Source organism: Peromyscus maniculatus, chromosome 7, assembly GCF_049852395.1.
Source record: "Peromyscus maniculatus bairdii isolate BWxNUB_F1_BW_parent chromosome 7, HU_Pman_BW_mat_3.1, whole genome shotgun sequence".
Classification (NCBI taxonomy): domain Eukaryota; kingdom Metazoa; phylum Chordata; class Mammalia; order Rodentia; family Cricetidae; genus Peromyscus; species Peromyscus maniculatus.
The window spans coordinates 45,691,995-45,714,040 of NC_134858.1; the positions used below are offsets into that span (position 1 = coordinate 45,691,995).

The window sequence follows — 22,046 nt, forward strand, 5'->3', positions numbered from 1 at the left end:
TTAGCTGCTTGAAGTTCCCGCCTTTACTTCCCCACAATGGTGGGCTATAACCTGGAATTGTAAGTTGAAATAAACTCTTCTCTCCCATAACTTGCTTTTTGCCAGATTTTTTTTTTTTTTACCACAGAAATGAAACTAACACACCAGTAACGGGTATGTAGTAGATATCTTTCAGACAGATCCACAGCCATGAAGCTAGCTCTGAGTGGAAGATGCCCACAGTACTAACTTAGCCATGCTTGAGTGCAGGCCAGCATGTAAGCAGATAAATACGTAGATTTGTAAAACAAAACTTCATAAATTATTGTTTCATGCTTCTCTATTATCAGGGAAAATTTTTTTCCCCGCCCAGTTTGTTCTCGGTTGTTTTTATAAAGTGCATTGCGGTGCCCTCCATGGATTTTATGACACTCGGATGAGTATGGTAATTTTCAGTGTGAACATATGGGTGTAGCGGACATTTGGTCTGGCACCCCCCTGCCTCTACTTGTTTACTCGTTTTCTGTTTGTATTTATGGAATGCCTTCCAACTGGGAGGTTTTGACTGAGGGGAACAGCAGTAAAGAGAGAGGAAGAGTAAGAACGGAGTGAGAAGAATCAGTATCCCCTGTCATCACCCTTGTATAGGGTCTGAGCTCCCTTTCTGAGTATCACAAGACAACCAAAGTGGACACAAGAAACCTGATTAAACTTGAACCGCAAATAGGGCTGCTTCTGATCCCAGATCAGAGGGCTATAAACCACAACCCTTGGTCCAAACCTACCTATCCACCTGTTTCAGTACGGGAAGTTGCATATTCATTTACATGTCATCTGTGGCTCATTCTGCTCCAACTGTGGGGTTGAACAGCTATGATCAAAACTATATGACCAAGGCTAGGCATGTCAGAGCACACCTTAAATCCCAGCACCTGGGAGGCAGAGGCAGGTGGATCTCTGTGAGTTCAAGGCCAGCCTGGTCTACAGAGTGAGTCTCAGGATAGCCAGGACTGCATAGTGAGACACTCTTTCACTCACTCACTCCCCACTCACTCATTCATTCACTCACTCACTCCTCAATCAATCAATCAATAAGAAAAGACTGTGTGACCCACAAAGCCAAAAAGTATTTGCCATCTGGCTCTTGGCCAACTCTAGTGTCAAAAGAATGTGTTCTCTGCCTCTTGGGCAGGAAGACACACACATGACTCCGACACACAGGCAGGGGAGTAGCTTCCTCCACATAGCCCTCCTGGGCACTGTCAGGCAGGACAGCCGGAGCAGAAGATGCTGAGCAGGTGGACTCTGGGTGGGGACTGCAGAGGGCACTGTCTCTGGCAGCATCTGGGGCACTTGTCATGCCACTGTGTCTACAAAGACGAGGGCTCTTGAGCCAGCTGACACTGGGGCTTCATTTCCATTCCCAGGACCTGGCACAGGGAAGACACATGGAGGGCGCTAAACACATGTTTGCTGGATAGCTCTTGAACCAGAAGGGAACTGGCGGTGTGGAAAACTGTTTTCTTGTTGGATGCTCTTGATAGCCACAGCAGTGGAGAGCCCAGAGAAGGATCCCTCCTCTACTAGGGATGGAAACATCTCTTCTCAGCTGCTTTGGCAACTAAGAGCAAAGATGGGAATATGATGATTGTAGTGATAATGATGACCACGATCGTCAACATTTAGTCGATGCCCACTGAGTACCAAGTATCCCTCTGGATTCTTTCTAGCTTGTCATTCCTTTTCATTATCTTAACAAGCGGTCCTATTTCAATCTCATTTTGCAGATGAGGAAACTGAGGCATGGAGAGGTTAGCTGACTTGCCTAAGGAGTGATAGAATTTGAAAATGAGATGAGCTTTGGAAGAGAAAAAAAGTTTGGATCACTGGGATGAACTGGAAAAGATGCAGGCCAGCTGTCCTCTGGTCCCTGAAGTCAGACTGGTGCTGGCAGGGCATGGGGGGTGGGGGTGGGGGAAAGTCTATTAGAGACTGGCTGGGCCCAGAGCAGATTCATCAGAGGCTTGGATGTGCCAGTCTCTCCAGGAAGAAGGCAAGTGAAGGATACAGCAAGTCCCTGGGAGGTTAACAGTGGATAACTGATGTCTCTGTAGGCAGGTGTGGGCTTGATCACACACACATGGCTCCCAGGTGTGGCCTCAACTGCATGTCTGTGGTGGCGAAGCTTCTTTTGTGAGTATAGGTAGAGGAGACCAGATGTCTCAGCTACTCACCTGGGGGTCCCATAGCATTAATACATGTATGGTACACCAAGGAATGGCCCATGAGTTCATCCTAGACTGCCCACCCCACCCTGAACCATGGGCACCCCACCCCCAGTCAGCCTCTACACCACACAGTGCACACTGCTGTCAGAGCCAGAGTCTGAAACAAACCAGCCAGCCTTTAATTGGAATCACAGGATGTCATTCAGCTCTACCTGGCTTGCGCCCCACTAGGGAGAACAGTCCTTCATTGTTGGCTATGGCAGAAGAGTAATTCTGAGAAATCACCTCAAACCGCTCAATGATGTAGCCAGCCTCTTCCACGGCATCTCGAACGGCCTCCCATCCCAGGGGAAGGCTGGAAAACCTCTGCTCTCCAATCATGTAGTAGCTACTCTTCAGGGCGTCCACCATCACCAGGAAGCCCCCTGGCTTGAGCAGGCTGCCCAGATTCCTGAGGGCAGTGCGGTAGGTGGGAAGGTCAGGGCAGGCAGCATCCAGACAGAGCGTGCTGAGCAGGCAGTCAGCAGGAGGCAGAGAGACCCCACCCAGAGGCTGGCTCTGGGTCACATCACATTTCAGCACCTGCTTGATTGCCCGCCTCAACTTCTCCTCCTTCTCAGGTCCCTTGGTTCTGAAAAACAGACACGGACCAGCTTTAGTCACTGCTCCAGACATGGGGACCCCAGATCTCTTGGGTCAGGGCTGAGGATGTATATCCATGTGGTCCATATTGCAGTCCTTTAATTCGTCCTAATCTGGCATCTGAATGTTACCCTATTACCCCAAGCTGGATCAAAATTCTTTATAAAGCAAATAATGTCATTCAAACAATCACAATAGCTCCTGTCTGCTTCTGAAATGAGCTGTCCTTCATGAAATTATACTTCTCCCACTCTTTTATTATTATATATTTTTAAATTATTAGTGCTGTCCTTGACTGCTTTGTCAAACTACAAGATGGTAGCTATAGACTCTCACACAGCAAATAACAATGGGCTTAAGTGCCGGACGATTATCTTACAGTATTTCCCTGTTAATGAGGGGATGGGAGTCGGCACAGACTGATTTAGAGGCTATTGATCAGAGGGCCTGGGGATTTGGTTCAGTTGACAGAGTGCTTGTCTGACATGTGTTACGTCCTGGGTTTCATCCCCAGCATCACATAAACGGTGTGGTGCTGCCTGCCTGCAATTTCAGCACTCAGGAGGTGGAGGTAGGAGGATCAGAAGTTGGCAACTTATTGAGTCCAAGGTCAGTCTGGGCTACAAGAGGCTCTGTGAGACTCTGGCTCAGAAAACAAATGACACCAAAAGATCATCTTACCACAGAGGCCAGAGTCTCAAGTCAGTTCCTCCCTCCTGACTGCAGACAGCTGTCTATTTCCAAGCATCACCTTCTTGGTAACCCCATCAAGACTCCTGTCTCTTTCTGCTAAATCAGTGGAATTTCAACTAATTGATGGAGATGAGAAAACAGGGACCAGAGATGAGGTCATACATGGTCCTATAGTTAATATATGTCCCTCACAGGCTTGTCTCGGGCTGGGTTCCATTGAGAGGTGGTGGACCTGTTAGAGGGAGAGCCCTCGTGAGCCATTTCTGTGGACAAGCCTCAAAGGGGATTGTAGGGTCCTGGTGTCTTCTCGATCTTCTGGTGAGTGGCTTTTCTGCATCACATGTTCCTACCCTGATCCTCCACTGTAGACTTACAAGCAACATGAAACTGGGAGCTGAAATGAGTCTTTCTCTTGACAAATCAATAGTCTTGGTTATTAGCTACAGAAATGGAAAGCTGACGGACATTCGGGGTCCGCTTTGAGTCTGTTAGGGGAGAAGAGAAGGAACAAAGGGACACAGTAAATAAAGGTGTAGAGCACAGCAGAGAATCTGGAGAGGGGAACCAGAAAAGGAAAAGAATAGCAGAAAGCCAGAGAGCAAGGGAAGAAGAAACAAGTACATGAATTACCCAGGGCCCTGAGCTTCAGGAGACCTGACCACTGGTGCAGAACCCTTTGAGGAAACTGGTTGGCAATGCACCTGTGCAACACACAGCTGTAAATGCAGGGCACACAGCTGTGAGGAAACTGGTTGACAATGCACCAGCGCAATGCACAGCTGTAAACACAGGGAACACAGCTGCCTGACAGACTCCAGGAGATGAGATGAGATGGCCATTTGAGGGCAAAGCTTGATGAAACAGGAGAGGGTGGTCCAACATCAGCCAAGAAGGAAGAGCGCAAGTTGGGATAAGTTCCGGTCACGAGGAAAAGTCAATGGTTTGAAGAAGGCTTAAATTTGCCTCGAGGCAGAATGATTTGAGGTGGGGCAAGTTGCCTGTGGCTGTCTAGTTTGAGTGCTAGCCTGGCACATTCAGTTTGTTGCCAATGTCCTTTGAGTTTGCTGTAACTTTTCACTTGAGAGGCTTGATTATAGGTAGAGGCAAAAACGGTATGCCCAAACCACAAGGCTATACTTCACATCTACTAGGAGGGCTAGCATGAAAAAGACAAGTAACAAGTGTTGGTAAGGAACCTGCCTGCCTGTGCTGCTGGTGAGGATTTAAAATAGTCCAGCTGCTTTGGAGAATAGTCTAAATGTTTCTCAAAAAGTTAAACATAAAGTTTCTGGATGACTCCTAATTCCTTTCGTGGGTGTCTTAGTTAGGGTTTCTATTGCTGTGAAGAGACACCGTGACCACAGCAACTCTATCTAATAAGGGAAAACATTTAATGGGGTGGCTTACAGTCTCAGAAGTTCAGTCTATTATCATCATGGTGGAACATGGTGGCGTGCAGGCAGATATGGTGCTAGAGAAGGAGCTTAGAGTCCTACATTTTACAGGCAAAAGGAAGTGAACTGTTGAGGCACTGGGTGTGGCTTGAGCATATATGAGACCTCAAAGCTTTTACAATGACACACTCCCTCCAACAAAGCCACACTCCTAATAGTGCCACTCCCTATGGGCCTATGGGGACCAATTATATTTGAAGTGCCACAGTGGGCGTATACCTAAGAGAAACAAAACATATATATGTGTGTCCTTAAACAGCTTAAGACAATCTAAATACCCAACAGTTTATAAATCAGTAACTCTAATGTGGGAGACACATACCTGAGAAAACTAATTGCCAACAATGGATTCTGATGTGTGCTACAACATGAGTAGACCCAGGAGACACTGTCTAAGTAATAGAAGCCAGAAAGCCAAGGTTACGTGTTACACAGTCCCACTTACATGCAATGTCCTGGAAGGCTCTAGAAACTAAAAGCAGGGCAGAGGTTGCCAGAAGCTGAGGGATTTGTCAGGGGATGAGGGGTGAGAATTTCTTTGGGGAATTCCAAAAATATTCTAAAATTTATTTGAGGTGGGATCACACAAGTCTGTGGATATACTGAAAACCACTAGGCTCCACTTTAAATGTAACTTTATTTTAGTATTTATTACTAAATAAGTTATTATTAAATAAATTATTTAACATAAATTTTAACATACTGTTGATGGTATGGTTCTAGCTCAGTAAGCCACCCTATCTAAAAAAAGGGGCCAACCAGGCATTGTGACATACACCTGTAATCTTAGCTCTCACAAGGCTGAAGTGAAGCAGGAGGATTATGAGTTCAAGACCAGAGTGGGTGATATATGAGTCCAGACTAGCCTGGGTGGTATGTAGCAAGACTGTGGAGAAGAGAGGGGAGAAGACAGTGAGAAATACACAGAAAGAGGTGGAGGCTCAGCAGATGCCATCAGGAAATTTCCAGAACCCCTACACTGGTATCTACATAGGGTATGAAACATGGAGACTGGAGAAATGGCTGAGTACACATGGCTCTTGCAGAGGACCTAAGGGTCAGGTCCAAAGGGAACTCCAATTCCCCAAACTTCAAAGGGCAGTCCTGTGAGCTCAAACTGGACTACAGGAGGATTTCTGGCAGTTAGATAAAACCCAGCATGCCTCAGGAACTTGTGAAACTGATTCCATCTCCCTAAAGGAGTCATTTCCCTTATCTCTGGCAGAAGGGATATATGGCTGCCTGTGGTGCCTATTAGCATATCAAAGCCCACGTGGCCTCCAGCCTCCCTCAGAATCACAAGTACCTGTTACACATTTCAAAGCCCATCCTAGCCCTTCTCACCTCTCCCCTACCCTAAACTTCCCCCAGCTCATGGACTTCCCTCCCCCCAGGGACTCATTTTCCTTATAACCCTGCTATTCTCACCATGTTGGCTCTCTCTCTCTCTCTCTCTCTCTCTCTCTCTCTCTCTCTCCTCTGTTCCTGCTGCTCTCACTTTTCTCTATCCTCTGCTGTTCCCTCTCTTTTGAAGATAGTCCTGGCCATGCTCAGTCTGCTGGTCATGTTCAGTGTTCTTCTTTCTCTCTCTGCCCTAGACTCTTCCAGATGCTTCCAGCTGTTCTATCTCTCATATCTTTATCTACATTAAACTTCCTTAACCATACCATGGATGTCACATACCCACACAGAGACACATATATGCTGGGGAATGTCTTTCTGTACACTGTGACTATATGTTGTTCCCACTGGCTAATAAATGAGCTGCTTTGGCCTATGGCAAGACAGCTTAGAGGCCAGTGGAAAAACCAAGGAGAGAGACAGGAGAGAAGAAAGGCAGAGGCAGAGGAGACTCGAACCCACTGCCGAAGGAGCAACAAGAGATCAGCAGAAGGGTAACCCCACAGCCATGTGGCAACATACAGATTTATAGAAGTGGGTTGATTTAAGATGAAAGAGCCAGATGACAAGCCATAGGCCATACAGTTTGTAAATAATATAAGCCTCTGTGTGTTTACTTGAGTCTAAGCAGCTGCAGACCATGGGTGAGAGAGATTTGTCTGGACCGCGGGAGACCAGGCGGGAGACCAGGCGGGACCCAAAAACCTTCTGGCTACACATATACATAATTGAAAATAATAAAAATAAATCTTTCTTTAAAAAATTACCCTTGATTGGGTCTACCTGCTCCCTTATTAGGGGTGAAGATAGCTCTATGGCACTCACTTTGTCGTGATTTGCATTAGATTTTTCTAGCTTAAAATTTTTCTATGCTGAAATCTCCTGTGCTGGGTTCTTTCTGCAGTCCTGGCCAAAGTAGAGCAACTGTCATCCTCAAAGTAGGGATGCCACCCAGCCAGCCCTGCTAGAATACAGATAATTTGACAGAGCATGTTAAGAAGAAAACCTGATTATTAAATCTGTCTATGAAAAATGGATTTGAATAGGTAAAGAAAGTAGATCAGAAAAATTGGAATTACCTGTCTACACATGTGCATAACAAATGTATAGAAGAGGCTAAGGAAATAGAACATGGAGATTTGGTGGTGGTGATGGTAGTGGTGGTGGTGGTGGTGGTGGTGGTGGAGGAGGAGGAGGAGGATTTAAAATGCTACTCTAGTTCAGGGACATTGTGAGAATGTGTATTTAAGCGATTACGTCAGAAGCATAGTGGACCTTTGTGCCCTATTGTGTATTAAGCTATTTTAAAGACACAAATTACCACAGAACTAGCACTTGCCAGTCAGACGATGATGGAAATTGTTCCCAAACTGTGAAGCCCACTGTGAAATCTCGAAAGCTCACAGGAAATGTGCCAATTTGAGAAGGGGAATTTGTTAGGCTCTCCCATCGCCGCTGGTACCTGCTTGTCCTTGGCTGCATAGCAAACATCAGTGAACTCAGTTGCCAAGGCAGCTGTGTAAAGATTACCCCTCAGGGCTTCTTGAAGACTGCAGGTAACACCCACAGGGAAATGGACTCGCCTGGAGACCCAGGCAATTACCACTCAGCCTCACGTTTAGCTCAAGGAGAAGGTGATAAACACACAGCGGAGCAGCATGGAGCTTGGTTTACAGAAAACTAAGTACAGCATGGCCATTGCTCTCCTTGTAAAGATTGACTCTTTCAAATAGAGGCTGCCATTTCCTGTGTATGTGCAAGCTACACAAGCCTAAGAGGCATGGCAGCGAGGGGAAGAAAAGGTAAGGATTCCTGGCAAGAACCTTTGTGAAAATGTCTCTCCATACCCAGTAATTATCTTGAGATTCAGAGAGGCAAGGCAGCTGGCAAGTTAGAATCTCCACAGGAGCCCCTTCCATTACACTCCCCTGCCCCACGCCCCATCCCCAGAGCCTCCAGCAGACCCTCCTGTGACAAAGCCATCAAAACAGCCCAAGGACATAAAGGCTGAAGAAGCCTGGTGTGGTGGCACTTGCCCTTAATCCCAGCATTCTGGAGGTAGAGGCAGGAGGATCAGGAATTCAAGGTCATTCTCAAGTACATAAGGAATTTAAGGTCAGTTGTGATGCACGAGACCCTGTCTCTAAACAAGAACAAAAGGAAAAGTCAAATAAACTTGAGTATCAATGTAAGGATTGTGAGAGGCAGGAAGAATTGTCTACACCCCTTCAGCACAGTCCACACCTGAATCGGGTAGAAAGTGTAAGCAGGGAGTGGAGTCTGCCTGCATGGAAGGCAGGATACATCCATTCATTTATTTTACATTTACATTTGAACCTCTGTTATGTGCTAGGTACTGGGGGACTCAAAGGTACTGGGGACTCAGGAACGAACAAAAGAGAAACAGCTCCTGTCTTCCTGGAGATTACAGAAGGGAAGAGAGAAAAACAGCTAATCTGAGGATTATTCACCAAAATGGAAGTGAAAATGGATAAATTCAAGAAGGAAAGGAACATGGGATGTTGAGATCCTGGCTTGATCTAGTCTTTGATGGAAAGAAAAGCACTTCTAAAAGGAGCCATGTAAGCAGAGATGTGGAGGAGGCATATGTCATCATTGACCAAACCAAAGAGAGGAGCAAGGGGAGGAAAATGGTCCAGCATGAGTAGACAGAATGTGTAAAGGCCACCTGATAGAGAACATAAGAACAGAGTGTGTCCATGGGGCTGGACTGTCAGGCCAGTCTGGACTCTGGCTGACAACTCCTAACTCTGCCCAACATAGAGGGAGCAAAATGAGAATGCCATATGGGGAAGGTACCAAGCCACGTGGCTAAATACAGATAGGAATTATGGGCTAATTTAAGTGTAAGAGCTAGTTAGTAATAAGCCTAAGCTACTGGCTGAGTATTTCCAATTAATATAAAGCCTTTGAGTCAATTATTTGGGAAGCTGCTGCCGGGTATTTGGGAGTTGCTGGTGGGACAGAAACTCCCACCTACACTTCTGGGCCAGGAGTGGTAGTGTACACCTTTGATTCCAGCACTCGGGAAGCAGAGACAGGCAGATCTCTGTGAGTTCTGGTCTACAGAGTGAGTTCCAGGACAGCCAGGGAAATCTTGTTTCAAAAATCCAAAAGAAAAAGAAAAAGGGGAGGGAGGGTCCTATCAGAAGTATGTCTTGAAATGATCACTAGGGTTGTAGAGAATTGGGTGAAAGGACAATAGTGGAGATTGGAGGCTACTTCAACCAGGATGGTAGCTTGGATAAAGATATGGGTAAATATTTCAAGAAGAAAACTGAGGAAAGGGAAATGCAGGAAGAAAAACAGACAGAAGCTGGAACTGGGTTAGACATGGCCCATGACAAAGAGGGACATGACAAGGACAACTTCCAGGCTTTGGGGTCACTCAAGTAATTGTCTGATAGTCATTCAAGGAGCCAGGAATACTAGCCATGAAGTAGACCAGGGGTCATCACTTTACTTTGGGTACTCTGAGTTTCAGGTCCTTTGAGACTTACCAACAGAGATTTTTATAATAGAACGGAAATGGCTAATTGAAGGTTTCTCAACCAATCCCATTAATCTCCCCAGAGAGATAATGACCTTGAGAGATGGGAGAGTTCCTATCTGAAAGAGGGAGACAGCTCCATAAAAAGTATCAGCCACCAAATAGTCACCATGACCATCAAGATCCCAAGATCCCAAGGAGTAGTATAGTTAGCTTTTGTGAGTTTGAAAATCCAGAGATCCTTGCAACCAAGACAGAACATAGGGTAGAAGAACAAATTTGGCACAGTTGTGAATATTTTTGAACAGTGTACCAACTTCTGCTGTGGGTTTGGTGTTTGTTTTATTTTGCTTTGTAACAACCTTGCCTTTTTTTTTTTTTTTGCTTTTTTATAATATAAAATACTTAACTTTAGTGAACTCACAAAGAAAACCATCAGACAGCTAGATTAATTAATACAGTAATGAAAACAAACAAGTGCCTTGTGGCCCTGGCCAGGCTAGAATTCACTCTAGTTCAGGCTGACCTTGAACTTAAGATCCTGTTGCTGCCTCTGCCTCCTGAGTGCTGAGATAACCAAAACGCACCACCATGCCCAACCCTTACCAACCTCTGTGTGGAGAGCTCTGGCTTCAGAGAACAGCCACTTTTCCAGTGTTCCAGCTATTTCCTGGCAGGCTCAGGAGGGCCACTGCTCTCTAGAGGGCCACCCACCAGTCTCTGTCCTCACCAAACCCCCACTGCCTGCATAATGGAGAAAAAGAGCCTGGACAGCACACTCTAGCTCATCTCCCTTCTCCTGTGTATCCCGGTGGGTCTGCAGGAATCTTGGCTCTAGACCCAGCTCTCATCCCACTGTCATGGTCACCTCAGCAGATCTCATGAAAGTAGGAACTCAAGGCATGAACACAGTTGGTGAGGCTGGAAAGTCTACATCTCTTCTTCAAAACAAAACATGGATGGGTGTTTTGCATCATGTATGTCTGTGCACCAACAGTGAATGGGCCTAGTGCCTTTAGAGGGCAGAAGAGGGGGTCAGATCCCCTAGAACTGGAGTTACAGATGGTTATCAGCTGCCTTGTGGGTGCTGGGAATTGAACCCAGGTTCTCTGAAAGAGCAGCCAGTGCGGTTAACTACAGAGCCACCGCTCCAGCCCCAGAGGCTGCATTTCTAACATGCTACTTCATGATATATTGGAGTCGCTAGTCCAGGAATCCCAAGGCTAAGCAATGTGTTGTTCAAGGGGCCAAAGGCTAATTCATGTTATTTCTAGGATTTCCTTCTTTTTTTGGGGGGGGGGCAGGGTTCGAGACAGGGTTTCTCTGTAGCTTTGGAGTCTGTCCTGGACTAGCTCTGTAGACCAGGCTGGCCTCGAACTCACAGAGATCCACCTGCCTCTGCCTCCCGAGTGCTGGGATTACAGGCGTGTGCTACCACCGCCCGGCTAGGATTTATTTTCTAAGTTTTCTTTTTTCTTTATGTGTATACATGTAGGAGAGGGTACTCTTAGAATCCAGAAGAGGGATCCCCTTAAACTAGAGCTACAGGCAGCTGTGAGCTACCCAAATGTGGGTGCTTGAAACTGAACTCTGGTCCCCTGCAATAGCAGCAAGGCCTCTTAAAGCTTCCAATGACTGGGTCTGCTCCTGTTTCCAGAATTTCTTAAGAAAAGAGTTTACTTTCCTTGCTCATGACAGATCTAGGGTAATTACATTAATATCTCATGATTTGAGACAAGGGTTTGGTGCTGATGTCTTAAAACTTCCAAACAGTAGTGAAATGAGTGATTTTTTAAATGTCTGAGTTGTACTCCCAAAGCGGCAGCTAGCTTATATTGTCCTCAGAAGCCATCAGCACAAGAAATATCTTCAGATAAAGAAGAAATAATCTCAGGGAGAATGGACTGTAGGTTGACAGAGGTACTCGAAGATGTGAGAGAGACACAAGGCAAATGGGATCACTATCATTCTCAAAATAGTTGAAGTCACTGGATCTGGTGTGAGGATAAGGAAGGATGCCGACATTTTCTGCCAAAAGTACAGTTCCTCATCCAGGCCAAGTGATGGGGACGGGGAGGACGTCTTAAGAGGCAATTGTTCTGAGCTGATGATTCTGCAGGGAGATATGTAATTCTTTTAGTATCCTGCTAGACTGAAGAGCTCATTTTTGAGTGAGATGTGGGCTGCGATGTCTAGGGAAGGTAGCTCCTAGAGCTTTCTGGACACGTGCTTTGGATCTCAGAAAGATGTGTTGTCTCACAGTGGCAGAAGGCTTCTGTTTAATAAACTTTCTTTGAAATTCTATCAAGCCTGATAAATTCCTTCTTTGCTTAATAAGTTTTGATAGTGTCCAAACTCTAAGAGCAAATTTTTCCAATTCCGTCCTCGGGAATCAGTCCTTCATATAAAAAAGAGTTGTAAGAGCCACCTTCATTTTTAAGAATGTGTCTTCACTTATGCTAAATGTGTAAGAGGTTTCTGAGTTAAATATGAAAACAGCCTTTCAATTTGTAACTAAATGCTATAATCTTTAACTCAGCCTTGAAGGTCCTAAATGACCTGACATTTATCAGCCTTCCTTGATAGGAGCTATAAGACATAGGGGCTTCTTCTGTCTTATTCACTGCTCTGGCCTAAGAGATAGTATTATGGGATACATCACAGTTGTTTATCTAGGTTTGTTGGATGGATGAATGGATGGATGGATGGATGGATGGATGGATGGATGGATGGATGGATAGATGGATGGATGGGTGCTAGCTCCTTTAACCATGCACTAAGAAGTACAAACCTTTCAGAACCTTTATCTGATTATCTATGGCCCAATAGTGGATTATTTGAAGCAGAAATCAAGAAGTCAATTCTATTACAATATCTACAATAAATAAATAGCAAATAACATAGAAATAAAATTGACTAAAACAAGCCAACAGTCTCTAAAATGAAAATATCAATGTAGAAGAATAGTGCAGATACCAAGAAAATGGAAAGATCTGTCCGCAGATTGGAAGAACCAAGATCATGAACATGTTGGTACAACCCAAGGCAATTTGTGGAGTCAGTGTCACCCCTATTAAAACACTAATGTCAGAGTTAGAAAAAAAAAATCTAAAATTTGTATGCAACCATAAACACACAAAGCCCAAATAGCACCAAGAAAAAAAAATCAGGAATCATACACTACCTCACTTCAACAATGACAACAAAGCTATAGTAACCCAAACAGTACAGTATTTCAAAAACAAACAAACAAACAAACAAAAAACAGAGAGTGAAGAACAATGGAAGAAAAATAGACAGCCCAGTTCTAAGCCCAGGCATCTCCAACCAGCTGCTTTTCAATAACGATGATAGGAAGACAAACTGGAGGAAGGACAGCTCTTTAAAGAAACAGGAGGGATATGAACTCAGGTCCTTGCTGCTCTATGACAAGCACTTTACCCACTGACCATCTCCCAGCCCTCTTTAGGCTCTAATATTATGGATGGTGAGTAATGCATCCTTTTCACATAATTGCTGCATATTGCTCCTGTCGGTTTAAAAGCCTGGTCAATGTTTTGCTGTTTCTGGTAGTGTCAGCATTAGGCACATGCAGAGCCACCAGCTCTGGTTGGAGGACTGACAATAAAATAGTATTCAGGTGGTGTGGATGGCTCCCAGTCTAGTCTCCTGGGTGCTTATTCTCCATTTGGAGTTCCCTTTGGTCTCTGTCTTTGAATTTTTTTTTTTTTGTTTTTCAACTGAATTTTAAAGGTATTTCCTGGATAATAGAAACATCAGGTCCCCAGAGAAAGCTGAAGAGCAGATACTCATCGCCCTACCTGTTCCCTTCGAGATCACACACATAGGTGACCACTGGAGACCAGTCAAAGGCCCCTGGCTCCTTCTTCAGCCACTTTTGCAGCTCCCGAAGGTTCTGGTCTGTGTAGTCACTGACAATGATCTCCTTGAAGGACTCACAGGCAGAGAGAAGCTGGTAGATGGTGGGGCCAGAGCCAATGTCAATCAGGAGGTCTCCCTTCACACCACCTGGTACAGAGGAAGCAGGGATCGGGCATCATAAGAGGACAGGCTGAGCTGAAGTTGCACTGTCTTTACTGGGATTTGCCATAGCGCTAACCACTCTCCATTAACATCATTTGGTAAGCTATCTTTCTACTTTCTATCCCTACCTCATGCCCAGTCCTGAATGGAGGCATGTTTTGATGGGCTATTTTGATGTCTAGGGATGGGCAAACTCTACATCTGGTATACAGATCACTGTTCCCAAAAGATGGCAACTTAGACAATGTAAAAACTTATTTTTTATTAAGAAATTTTTTATTCATTCTACATTCCATTCACAGATTCCCCCTCTTCCCTACTCCTGCCTCTCCAGCCTCGCCCCCCAACCCACCCCCCATTCACTCCTACAAGAAGGTAAGGACTCTTATGGGGAGTCAGCAGAGCCTGATACATTCAGTAGAGGCAGGTCCAAGCCCCTCCCCCTGCCTCAAGGCTGTGTGAGGTGTCCCACCATAGTTAGTGGGCCCCAGCTCATGTACCAGGATTGGATTCTGATCCTACTACCAGGGGCCCCTTAGGGATCCAGCCACACAACTGTCTCGCTTATGCAGAGGGCCTAGTCCAGTCCCGTGGTGGCTTCACGGGTGTTGGTCTTAATTTCATGAGTTCCCACTAGCTTGGTATGGTTATCTGTGTAGGTTTCCCCATCATGATCATGATGGCCCTTGCTCATAGAATCCCTCTTTTCTCTCTTCGACTGGACTCCTGGAGCTCAGCCTGGTGCTTGGCTGTGGATCTCTGCATCTGCTTCCATCAGTTACTGGAGAAACGCTCTATGATGGCAGTTAGGGTATTCACCGATCTGATCACTGGGGTAAGCCAGTTCAGTTCAGGCACCCTCTCCACTATTGCTAGTAGTCTAAGCTGGGATCATCCTTGTGGACTCCTGGGAACTTCCCTAGCACCCAGTTTCTCCCTATCCCCATGATGTCTCCCTCTATCATGGTATCTCTTTTCTCAACGTAAAAACTTTTAAGGAGTACTTTGGTAGAAAGTTACCTTGTTGTTGTTGTTGTTTAACCATTGAATTTAGGGACTAGAGAGATGTCCCAGCAGTTATGAGTACTTACTCCACAGTGATGAGGGCCAGCACCCATGTAACAAGCCAGACATCCCACAAATGCCTGCAATCCCATCCCTGAGCAGAGAGGAGAGGCTCTCAGGGGTTTACTGGTTTCCAGCCTAGCCAAGACACAGCCCCAGCTTTAGGAAGAGACCCTGCTCCAAAGGAACAGGTGGAGGGAGTAATGGAGGAGGACACCTGATGCCCTCTTCTGTTCCCATGCATGCACAGGCACGCAACATGGGCACATACGCTTACACAGATAATTTATACATAAATAAAAAATTAAAACATGAGATAAAGTTATGATCAAAGAACCCAACTCTTAATATTTGAGGAGGTCTTTACCTCATGGGAAAAATATTCCTTTCAATTAAGAATGAATCAAGGCGGGTGGTGATGGCCCACATCTTTAATCCCAGTACTTGGGAGGCAGAGCCAGGCAGATCTCTGTGAGTTTGAGGCCAGGCTGGTCTACAGAGCGAGATCCAGGACAGGCACCAAAATTACACAGAGAAACCCTGTCTTGAAAAACCAAAGGGGGGGAAAAAAACCAACAACAAATAAACAAAAAAGAATAGAATCAAACTTTCAATTAATTTATTTTCTTTGAGACAGAATCTTACTCTGTAGCCCAGGTTATCCAGAAAAAGCAATATGTAGTTCAGGCTGACCTCAGATTCACAGAAATCCTCCTGCCTCAACCTCTTGAGTCCTATGCCCCAACACCCAGCTCTCTGCTCTCTTGGACTCTCTAAAGTGTCTCCTTCGAGCCACCTGGAAAGTCACTGTGGATGCAAGGCCAGCGCTCAGGCCCTCTGGCTTCATTTTTCAAGACCATATAAAAGACAATGGATAGAAAAGAACTGTGTAAACTGTAAAATAGCTAAGCCAACATTAATTTTTATTCTCATTAAACAAATGAGTGATGCCAAGAGACTGTCTAAAAGTAATGGCTAGACACAAGTCCAGTCATCCCCTGGGATGCAGTGTGACTCATATTTAGATGGACAAACTTACCCAAGCAGAATATCTTAAAAAGATCTTCCAGCAGATGTCTGAGGATCACGCTTTCTGCACAGTGTCTGGACCCAAAGCTGTAATATTTTTCCAAGTAATCCCGGGGATTAAAATGACTTAGATAAGTGTCCTTGGAGGTAAAGCCGGATTCCATTGCGTCTCAGCTCTGTGTCAGCAGCCCACTGCTGTCCTGCCCCCTCCTCCAGAAGCCACGGATCACCCTGGGACGTTGGCTTTTGGAATCTTGAGCTATCAATCTTCCTTCAGCTCAGCCCACCCCTTCGAGGCTGATGTTTGTTAAACACTAAGGGTAAAATAGACCTCAGATGTTCTGTCTGTTCCAAGAAGTGACGCAGTTACTGGAGAAGGGAGTTTAGGAGAAGAGGAGTGGCAGAGGGAGGGAGGGTCACGCACTGCATGCCACCCTCTGCCCCATGGCCAAGGTCAGCTGCAAAGGCTGCAGATGGCAGAAATGGCCTGGCTTACCGTGGAGATTGCTTAACTCCTGGACGAAGCCCCAAGTTCAGAGGAATGAGTCGTCTCCAAACAGTCCAGTCAGTCTTCTTATTCTCAAAAGGATTCTTCCAGTCAAAAAAAAAAAAAAAAAGAATCACAAAGAACAATTTCAGTTTAAACATGTGAAGGGAAGTAAAGAGGATGTGGAGTAAGGACATGGGCTCATGGCTAAGGAATGTTGGCTAAAGAAAAAAAAATCACAGATGAAGCCTGGAAAGATTAATTTTTAAAACATGGACAAGTGTCTTGTTGGATACAGCATGGCCACTGCATTCACGAGCTCACTATCGTCATGGTTCCCTGCACAAGACCTGCACAGGGTTAAACCAACATGATCAGGCTCACTCCAGCAGGCAGCACTAGCTGGACTCAACGAGGTCGTGCCCACAGGAGGGAGACGTGTAAGAGGTGGTAAGGGGCAGTTGAGGGTGGATATAATCAAGACACATTAAAAGGATGTATGAAGTTGTCAGAGAATAAATAAAAGGTATTCTTAAAATGTTCGAACATCCAATCAATGAAAAACGGTTAAGGGCTAAGAATGTAACTCAGTTGGCAAAGCGCTTGCCTGCCACGCATTAGTCCTGAGGCTTGGTCCCCAGCACAGCATAAATCTGGCATGATGTGCATGTCTGCAATTCCAGCACTTGGGAGGCAGAGCCAGGAGTTCAGGCTCATCCTCGGCTGTGGCTGTGTAACAAGTTCAAGACCAGCCCAATGCATCTGTGGCTTCGCCTCCCCCCTGCTCCTGCTCAGCCTCCCCCAGCCTCCCTGCTGCTTCTAAGAATTCAAATCCTGACAGTTATTTCAAAGTAAGCCTGAAACCTCAATTTCCTTAAAGAATTACTTCAGTTTCCATTCTAGGGCTCACATTACCAATTAGAATTCACCCTGCCTAGCCCGAGCACTTGATTTTAGCATATATTTGCTCCTGGTTTTGTCTGTCAATTATTTCTCCCCAAACTATTATAGAAGTGAGAGACGAAGGGACCAGTAGACCAAGGACTGTGCTTCTGAGCCTTACAGTTCCTGCTCTGTGTCATGAACTGCTTCATGGAGTAGCTGCTCAAAATAGTGTCTGATTAATCAGCCAGAGTTGTTGCACCAAATGCAGTAGCAGCAAGTGCCTGGTACCCCACGGGTCATGACTAAGCCAGGGCTCTTTGGGCACAAGGCACAGAAACTCACTCAAAGAATCTCCACTAAGGCTGGGCGTGGAAGGTGGTCCACAGGTTGCATAGATAGACCCCATCTCAAAAGAAAAAAAAATTGGCTGATAATATAAAATGAAAACAAGTTTCAGAAACCTAACTGGTCAATGTGAACCAAAACCTCTCAGGTAGCTTGGTTATCTTTCCTTGTTTCTACGTCCTTCTGCCTGTCTTTGGGGGGCTGGAGGTCTCTATTCTCTGCACATCAACTTCTCTTGCTCGTCTACTGAATGAAGCTTTATTCTTGCCTTCCCAAATGGTCAAGGGGATAGAAAGAGCCAAGTTCCCTACATCCATTGTCAGGAAGGAGAATAAGATTCTGCCATCGCGTTTATTCATTAAAGGAGAAATGCCTCCCGATTCATCAGATGCACAGATATTTAAATGATAATAAGAAGATTCTACAACTAATTTTAGGCCAATACATTACAGAAATTAGATTTATAAATTCCTAACTGAAGGTATAACACCTACAAATTTTAAATAATGCTGTAACTCTTAAATAATTCAAACTGAAAATTACATTCCATCCTGGTGCGATGCCTCACTAGGTCAGCTTGCCTCTGACACTAACAATCTGAGATCGACCCCTGGAGCCCACGAAGGAAGATGAGAACCAACTCCCCTAATTTGTCCTCTGGGTGATGCACATGTGCTGTGGCATGAGCATTCATACATAAACACACACACAGAGAGAGAGAGAGAGAGAGAGAGAGAGAGAGAGAGAGAGAGAGAGAGAGAGAGAAAGAGAGAGATGAAAGAAAGGAGGGAGGGAGGGAAGGAAGGAAGGAAGGGAGGGAGGGAGGAAGGAAGGAAGGAAGGAAGGAAGGAAGGAAGGAAGGAAGGAAGGAAGGAAGGAAGGAAGGAAAGGTTAAGTTATATTCACACAAAATTCTTCAACAACTATGCTTGTAAGTTTGTAAGTTTAGGAATAATCCAAATACCAAGGTGATTTATGAAAAGGAAAAATTACAAACTAAAAATTACTCATCTAAATTATTCTAAATAAAATTGTCTAGTCAGGAAAACCACTAAAACTTCCATAGTCCTTAATATATCACAGGAACTTCTGGAGCATTTTGCACACGTTATTAAACCTTACCACAGCTCTGTGAATTAGGACTTTTGTCTCCATGTCAGCAAGGAAGATACTGAGCACTAGAGGGTGGGTCAGTTGCTTTTAGGGCAGGCCCAATTCAAAGGTCTGTTGACAGCCACACTATACAACCAAAGCAGTTTATTTCTGTGACACACAATAGTCTAATAATTAAAAATTCAATGAGTACTAGCCATTACATTTCCACATTAAAGGAGAAATCACTAGATTTATTCAATAGATGCAGAAGAATAAGAAAACTCAAATTTAATATCCATCTACAATAATAACGACTTTTCTTTAATCTACTGATAAAGGTTATGTGCAAACATTTTGCTGGATGATCATGCATTTGAAAGCTTTCTCTTCAACATGAGGTCAAAGATACCTTTGTTAACAATGATTAGGTTTTTAGTTAGTTTGTTTGTTTTTGAGTAAGGTCGCTCTATGTATCCATGGCCGTCCTGGAACTTACTATGTAGGCTAGACTGGCCTTGAACTCAAAGAGATTCACCTGCCTCTGCCTCCTGTTGTCCTGGGATGAAAGGTATGAACAACCACACCCTGCAACAGTTACCAATTTTAACAAAAATTCTACCAGAAGTACTGGAAATATAGGAGATAAGGAAAATAAAGGAAGAAATAAAAGGATTAGAAAGAGAGGGGGAGGATCCATTGTCAACATGGTGTTCTGTATGAGAAATGAAAAGTAACTACACATTTGCCAGGATGAATACAAGAAGCCAAACTTCTGGGCACAAAATCAACTGATAGAATTCAATTCCTTTTCAGTTAGCAACAGTTATAAAATGAAGTTCAAAATCAGCTTTTCCCATGGTGACATTAAAAACTATGAAGTACCTGCAACAAAATATATACAGGACGTTAATGGAGCAAATTATCAAGTTTTATTGAAAGACATTAAAGAAGACCTAGACAAATGGAGAAAAACACCACTCTGTGGAGTAGACAGCTTAACATTGTAAAGATGTCATTTCCCTCCAAATTGATTTATAGACTCAGTAAAATCCCAATTAAAATCCCAATAGGTTTTTTTCCTAGAACTTGACAAGCTGGCTTTAAAATTTATATGGCAGTGCCAAGGGCCAAGAGTGGGTACTCTTGGAGAAGAAGAATAAGGTGGGAGGACTTGCCGTACCAGAAATAAATACTTATTAGAGAGCTATCACCATTAAGGCCGAGTGGTATTGGCACTGTGCTTGATGAATCGACCCATCCATGGGCCAGAGTAGAGGGGCTGTGGACAGACCCATTCTGTGTACATTTGATGTATGCACGGGTGGTGGCTCAGATCAGCAGGGAGAGAGAGACTTGCAATAAAGAGCCTTGAGATAGCTGAGTATCTGTAGGAGGAGAATGAAATGAGAGCCCCACCTCACACTGTGAGCAAGAAACAATTAAGTCTCATTAACCGGCTATAACTAAAGAGCAAAATTCTGAAGATTCAAAGGGTGACATAGAAGAGTATCTTCATAGCCTTGGGTGTTGGAAAGAATTTCTTAAACCAGAAGCAAAAGCCACTAATAGTAAGTAAAAGATTTATACATTTGAGTATGTGACAGTTAAAAATGTCTGTTCCAAACATATGTTAAGAGACAGGAGCACCAGTTCACAGACAGAAAAGCTAGACACATAAGGCTGACGATGAACTGGGATTTCATTTACTGACTTACTTTTGGATTTTTGAGACATGGTCTAACGATGTAAAAAAAGGCTGGCCTCAATATATATAGATCTGCTTGCCTCTGCCTCCCAGGTGCTGGGATTAAAGCATGCACCACCAGGCCTGGTCGGGATACAGGTTTTATAAGACACTTTTGAAACCCAAAAGAAGATAAAGACAAAAAGAGAAGCCTCAAAGAGACCTTATATCACAAAGGAATGACCCACAAACCTATGGAATGTAATTTAAACCATAGTAAGGTATTACTACACATCCTTCAAACTGGTACAAGTGACATGTGACCAGAACAAGGACCTTGCCAAACCACATTACCCTGCATCTTCAGAGAACAGAATAATGAATGAATCATTCACATTAACAGTAGACATGAATGTGTACGTAGACCAGATCCAGAGAGTACACTCCAAGGTACACACTCAGAGAAGAACTGGGACATACCTACAGTGTTCTTTACAGCATTGTCTGGAATAGCCCCTTGATATTACTTTTTTTGTTGTTGTTGTGACTGAACACCTGACAGAAGCAGCTTACGTAAGGGGGTGTTTATTCTGGCTCACAGTTTGAGGGGAAACAGTCCATCACAGCAGGAAGCCTTGGTGGTAGTAATGTGATGTGACTGGTCACATTGTGTCCACAGACAGGAAGCAGAGAGAGATGAATGGTGGTGTTCTGATCACTTTCTCCCTTTCTTTGTTTATTCACCCCAGGACACCAGCCAATGGGGTGGGGTTGCCCACACCCAAGGTTCTTCTCAGCTTTAGTTAAACCTCTCAGGGAATGTCCTCAAGGACCTACTCGGACGCATGTCTCATGGGTGATTCCAACTCCAGTTAAATGGAAAATGAAGTTGAACTGTGACGGCCCCGGCTAGAAACAGTATAACCATCCAGCAACAGTAGAGGAAATCAACTAGGAATACGCCCCAGTGAAAGGAGTAAATGACAGCTACGGGCATCAGCTGGGGGTTCTCCAAATGGCTTGGGTGAAAGCAGCCAATCACAAGAAGACCTTTTAGATTCAGCCAATCGCAAGAAGACCTTTTAGATTCAGCCAATCGCAAGAAGACCTTGTAGCAGCTGAAAGCAAACTGTACTGTTTAGCAGGGGTGGGGGTGGGGTTGGGGTGGGGGTGGGGTGGGGCAGAAAGGCTGCCAGAAGAAGCCAGGAGAGTTTCCTGTCGCCTGTCACATAGTGGATGACTCCTGAATACCAGCTGGAGGAGGGAGGGACCGCGCTCCACCAGAGGGTGAGAAAAGGAGACTCACTCCTAAGTCCTTCGGTGTTAACCAGTGTCCATCCCATAGCTGTCTTCATGCGGAAGTGGTGTGGAATTTTCAGTCTCACGCTCTGTATTTTATAGGGTTCTGTTGTTTGTTTGTTTAAGTATCCTGTGTTCAGTTACTTGCAGGTCTTCACAGCCAAACCTGCCTGCTTTTCTGAGATCAGCAAAGTGTTAACTTTTC

At 44.7% G+C, this 22,046-nt stretch overlaps 1 protein-coding gene across 2 annotated transcripts; it reads right to left on the reverse strand.

The window, feature by feature from the left end:
- Positions 1-2,363: 2,363 nt before the first annotated feature.
- Positions 2,364-16,412, reverse strand: Nnmt (nicotinamide N-methyltransferase). 2 transcript variants are annotated; one of them, XM_006979755.4, is made up of 3 exons: positions 16,057-16,412; positions 13,730-13,937; positions 2,364-2,838 (listed from the first exon to the last, which is right to left on the reverse strand). In XM_006979755.4, exons 1-3 carry the CDS (start codon positions 16,208-16,210, stop codon positions 2,406-2,408), a joined length of 795 nt encoding a protein of 264 aa, XP_006979817.1. In that variant the 5' UTR covers positions 16,211-16,412; the 3' UTR covers positions 2,364-2,405. The 2 variants fall into 2 exon arrangements, with proteins under 2 accessions (XP_006979817.1, XP_076432359.1); XM_076576244.1 differs by lacking the exon at positions 16,057-16,412 and adding an exon at positions 5,319-5,388 and having other exon boundaries at positions 13,730-13,901.
- Positions 16,413-22,046: the final 5,634 nt, after the last annotated feature.